This window comes from Dendrobates tinctorius, unplaced genomic scaffold (genome assembly GCF_039654945.1).
Source record: "Dendrobates tinctorius isolate UK_male_01 unplaced genomic scaffold, ASM3965494v1 ptg000089l, whole genome shotgun sequence".
NCBI lineage: Eukaryota > Metazoa > Chordata > Amphibia > Anura > Dendrobatidae > Dendrobates > Dendrobates tinctorius.
In genome coordinates this window covers 19,919,968-19,925,280 of record NW_027361757.1, presented here as the reverse complement: position 1 = coordinate 19,925,280, position 5,313 = coordinate 19,919,968, and the positions used below count along the sequence as shown (strand labels likewise).

General features: G+C 46.0%; 1 protein-coding gene across 1 annotated transcript; it reads right to left on the bottom strand.

The window, feature by feature from the left end:
• Window positions 1-374: 374 nt before the first annotated feature.
• LOC141098256 (uncharacterized) lies at window positions 375-3,748 on the bottom strand. The gene is made up of 5 exons (XM_073585883.1): window positions 3,051-3,748; window positions 2,909-2,971; window positions 2,441-2,840; window positions 2,002-2,173; window positions 375-1,915 (listed from the first exon to the last, which is right to left on the bottom strand). Exons 3-5 carry the CDS (start codon window positions 2,487-2,489, stop codon window positions 757-759), a joined length of 1,380 nt encoding a protein of 459 aa, XP_073441984.1. The 5' UTR covers window positions 2,490-2,840; window positions 2,909-2,971; window positions 3,051-3,748; the 3' UTR covers window positions 375-756.
• Window positions 3,749-5,313: the final 1,565 nt, after the last annotated feature.

Sequence of the window (5,313 nt, the reverse complement as noted above, 5' to 3'; positions counted from 1 at the left end):
CTACATGACTTGTCTTTTTCACAGCAGTGTCGACATTCTAGTAATATTAAACAGACAGACTGGATCCAGCAGGGTTCCCCAACTCCACTCCACAAGGTCCACCAACAGATTATGCTGTAATGAAATCCATAGCTCCGTTGCTAACTGTTTCACAAGAGCCCTAAAAAAAAGAGGATTACATACAACATGATCTTTTGGTGGACCTTGAGGACAGGAGTTGGGGAACCCTGCTGGATTGAGTATGTGCAATATTACTAGAATGTAGAGACTGTTGTTGAAAAGGCAAGTCATGTAGATTTGGTTTATTGACATCACACATATCTCCAAGACTGACACAAGAAACATGTCTCACACAAGAAACAGTAATGGAGATATATGTTGTTGCAAGTGTACGGCGCAGTGTGTGTAGTCGGCGATAGACACAGTAGCCATTCCAAATTTTTTGAAAGCACAAGTACACATTTATTTTGTAACAAAAAATAACCAAAAAAGATTTTATTAGGAATGACGTTTGGGGGAAGATTGGGAGACTTTGGGTGTGTGGAGAGACGAGGAACGACTGGAGGTGGGGGAAGGGAGCTCTGGAATGGACATTAAGCCAGCTTGAGACTCATTAGGAGGAGACGGTGGATGGACAAAGTTTTTTTTTTTTCTTCTTCTTTGGCGCCGGAATATCCTGCCCGGACCGACTTGCAGCCTGTGACCGCCTTACTTTTGTTGACCGCCTGGTGACGGTGGACAGTGGCGTTGCCCTGTCTAATAGGCAATGCGGATCACCCCTTTGCTGCTCTGCGGTGGCGGTGCTGCTAGAAGTGGCGGTGCTCCTAGAGGAGAGAAATTTGGGTCGGTTCTCTGAGCAGGAGGCTGCCTGTCTGGGAACTCATCCAAAGTTCTTGGGGGACTCAGAGGAGAATTGGTGGCGGTTATGTTGACATGTGGAGTGCTGGCGGTGCTCCTTTGCTGCGGAGTGCTGGCGGTGCTTCTTTGAGGAGTGCTGGCGGTGCTCTGTTGCTGCGTAGTGCTGGCGGTGCACCTTTGCTGATGAGTGCTGGCGGTGCTCCGTTGCTGAGGAGTGCTGGCGGTGCTCCTTTGCTGAGGAGTGCTGGCGGTGCTCCTTTGGTGTTGACTGGTGGTGTCGGTGGCCCAAGCAGGTTCTGTGGTGGTTTGGCTCCAAGCTGGTAGTGCTGTGGCGGTGGTGGTGCTCCATCCCGGAGCAGCGCTTGCCATAGTGGTGGTGGCGGAGGAGTGTCCAGCAGCACTCAGACTTGAGGTGGTGTAGTGATGTCCGGCTTCGCTGGGAATGCAGGTGGCCGTGCAGTGGTATGCAGCAGAAGTCGGTAGTGTGGTAAAGCGAGTCAGCGGTGGAACTGTTGGAAATGACACCACTGACTGCTGAACATACCGATTCTGCTGCATAGCCTGCAAGTAAGCAGTGTTGCAGGCCTGTAACACACTCAGCTGTTGCTCAGGACTAAGGTGTTCCACCATGCCTTGTTCAATTTTACTGAAAAAATGGTGCGCTGGTCTGTTGAGGTCGGCCTCCAGACGGTCAATGTGCTGGTCAACAGAGTGGAAGCGGTGTTCCATGTGGTTAAAACCACGTTCCATCAGGGAAAAAACGCTTTCTGTTCTGGCGGCCAGTGCCTTGAGGCTGGCCTGAAAGGCCTTGCTCAAGTGCATGAACTCGGGCATGACATTCCTGTCCAAGGCCCTCTGCCGCTGGCGGGTAGTGCCCGCATAACCAGTGACAGAGACCTGGGACAGGGGAACACCTGATGGACCAGCTTCCTCGTCACCAGCTGTCTGTGTTGCTGACCTGCAAGATGCTTCCTGGCTGTCGGATGGCTGGGACGGGTCCGTGGTCGATCGATCAAGAACCGCTCCTGGGACAGGTTGCAGGGTGCTGCTCCAAGTGCTGTGGAAAGAAAGGGAAACCATGAGTATCATGCATTTACAAGAAGCATCACCTGTGGAATAGAAAAGCACATAGTAATAACAAACCAAAAAAAACACGCTCTGCTGGCAAGGACCGGTCTAAGGAAAGCCAATTCGTGATGATAGCGGTACTTTCTTCTGCGCCTTGCCGCAGATCCACTCCGAACCAGTCCCTCAGCACGAACATCAGTGTTGAAGCGGTCCTTCATCGAGCGCCAACGTGTGCGGATTTTGTTCACTGTCCGGGGAAAAAAAAAATTAAAAAATGCACCTATACAATTCCAGACAGAATGCAGTCACTGTTGAGACGGAGGAATATATCTTGCAAAAAACACATCAGCACCATCAGGTCCAATAATCAATGCAGCAGTTGAAGACACAAATTAATCACAGTTTTCCACAAGGCATTGGTGTGTTTAATGCAAGAATATATCTTGCAAAAAAACACATCAGCACCATCAGGTCCAAAAATCAATGCAGTATCACAGAGCATCTTTATACTTACTGAACGCCCTTTTTGAAGCTGCAGAGGCGCTGTCCCAGCCATCCATCATCGCTGCGGCCACCTCATTCCAGAGCTGCCGGGTCACCACTGTGTCTTTGTACTGCTGGTCACGGCTGTCCCACAACGGGATACGCTCCTCAACAAGGCGGATAAGGTGCTCGTTGTCGATGTAGACTTCGTCATCCCGTTGTGGAACCTAGAAAAAAAATATAGAATGTTTAGAATTTTGGAAAAGATACAAAAAGAAACAGAAAAGAAGCAAGATAAATAAAGACAGAAAAAAAAAAATATATATACTCACATTGCGTCTCCTCGCCATGACTTGACTACGCTGCTCCCGCTCAGAATCCTCCCGCTCAGACCGCTCCCGCACTCCATCTTCACTGCCCGTGTCCGATGTCTGTAAAGAAAGAAAAAAAGACATTTCTAGAGGCAGCTATACTTACCAAAAGGCAGCAAGATTCTCACCTCACGATCAGCTTGGCCAGTTCTTGCCGAGATGGCGAATACAGTGATCCAGAAGAAGACATGCTGAAAAGAAAAAAAAAAATACATTAGTACATTATAAAATTGTACAGGACACACAGACATTATGTTTAAGAATACTCACATTTTGGCTCCTGAAGCTTGAATCCACACTTGTATGCTCTTGTTGGTGCTTGTCTGGTCTCTGCAAGGCTTTCTGTAGAGTAATTGTCTGACCCTGAAGACACCTTCTTTTATCTACACTCCTCCAAAACAATGTTGCTTGTTTAGGGGGAGTTCTAGACCAGTGTCTAGACATTGTTTACTCAAATCGCATGCGAACATAAGGCGCTGACGTGCGTGGTGCCAAGTGCTCGTCAGCGACCACATAGACTGTAATGCTATTTTTGTGCGCACACGTGCGCACGCGATTTTTTTAACGATGTCGCCGGAAAAAAATGCAACTTGTAGCGTACGGCGTGTCTGGGCACACACCTGTAAAATGCGCAGCGCACGCTAAACGCTGAAGAGCGCGTACATTCGCAAGACCCTGCGATCACCATGTTAAAGATAGGGGAACATTGCACGTGCGTCCGATAGCGCACGATGCGCTGCGTGATCGAACGCTAATGTGAAACCAGCCTTAGTGGGAACTTCTTTTCACTGAACAACCCCTTTAAGGTGCCGTCCACATTAACTTTAGACGACCGAGTACATATTTCAGACACAAAAGCCTTCGATGTTTCCGCCAATATGGCCGTGTGAGGGCTTTTTTTTTGCCGGACAAGTTGTACTTTTGAACGACACCATTGGTTTTACCATATATGTGCTGGAACATGGGAAAAAAATTCCAAGTGCGGTGAAATTGCAAAAAAAAAAAAAAAAAGTGCAATCCCACACTTTTTTTTTGTTTGACTTTATTACTAGGTTCACTAAATGCTAAAACTGACCTGCCATTATGATTCTCCAGGTCATTACGAGTTCATAGACACCAAACATGTCTAGGTTCTTTTATTTAACCCCTTAATGTCCAAAGAATGGTTGTAAATGGCTGCACATCCAGTGGGAAGAATATATCAAGTGGGGTACCACAGGGCTCTGTCTTGGGTCCTGTATTGTTCAACATCTTTATCAACGATTTAGATGAAGGAATTGAGGGTAAACTGATTAAATTTGCTGATGACACAAAACTAGGAGGGATAGCTAATACTAGAGAAGAGAGAGAGAGGATTCAAAAAGATATAAATAAACTGGAGCAGTGAGCAGCAACTAACAGAATGGTTTTTAACAGGGAAAAATGCAAAATACTACATCTGGGCAATAAAAATGAAAAAAGCATATACGGAATGGGAGGGGTAAGCAACAGCACATGTGAAAAAGACTTGGGTATACTAATAGCTCACAGACTGAATATGAGTCAACAGTGTGATGCAGCAGCAAAAAAGGCAAATGCAATTTAAGGATGTATTAACAGAAGCATACAGTCTAGATCACGTGAAGTCATTATTGCCCTCTACTCCTCTTTGGTCAGACCTCATCTGGAATATTGTGTCCAGTTTTGGGCGCCACATTTTAAAAAAAGACATCAACAAACTGGAGCAAGTTCAGAAAAGAGCGACCAGAATGGTGAACGGTCTGCAAACCCTGTCTTATGAGGAAAGGTTGCAGGATTTGGGAATGTTTAGCTTGCAGAAGAGAAGACCGAGAGGAGACTTAATAGCTGTCTACAAATATCTCAAGGGCTGTCACATTGTAGAAGGATCATCTTTATTCTCATTTGCACAAGGAAAGACTAGAAGCAATGGGATGAAACTGAATGGGAGGAGACACAGATTAGACATTAGAAAAAACTTTTTGACCGTCAAGTGACCGGGGGTCAGCGGCGCATTGGCATAACAACCAGAGGTCTCCTGGAGATCTCTATGGTTGTTTATGCTGCATTGCTATGAGCGCCACCCGGTGCTCAGCGCTCATAGCAATGCTGTAATTCTGCTACATATAGGCGATCTGCTCATCGCCTCTAAGAAGCAGAGCGATCAGGCTATGGCAGCTTCTAGCCTCCCATGGAGACTATTGAAGCATGAAAAGAAAACATTGAAGGTTAAGTCACGCCCTTTTCGCCCCATTCAAAATAAAACGAAAAAAAAATCACACATAAATCGCCCGATCTATCAATTAAAAAAAAGCATTAACCCGACCGCTAAACGGCGTAGCGAGAAAAAAGAACGCCAGAATTACGTTTTATTGGTCACTGTGACATTGCATTAAAATTGTGAGCCCCCATCGGGGACAGTGATGAAAATGTGTGCAAACTGTAAAGCGCTGCGGAATATGTTAGCGCTATATAAAAATAAAGATTATTATTATTATTATTAAAATGCAATAACAGGCGATCAAAAGAATGTATC

Bases quoted from the DNA above. Each gene is read 5' to 3' on its own strand.
- LOC141098256 (XM_073585883.1), bottom strand. From the start codon at position 2,489: ATGATGGATGGCTGGGACAGCGCCTCTGCAGCTTCAAAAAGGGCGTTC. The intron at 2,174-2,440 runs GTAAGTATAAAG...TTCCCCGGACAG, and splicing joins AGCTTCAAAAAGGGCGTTCA to TGAACAAAATCCGCACACGT. The intron at 1,916-2,001 runs GTTTGTTATTAC...TTCTTTCCACAG, and splicing joins AGCAGAGCGTGTTTTTTTTG to CACTTGGAGCAGCACCCTGC.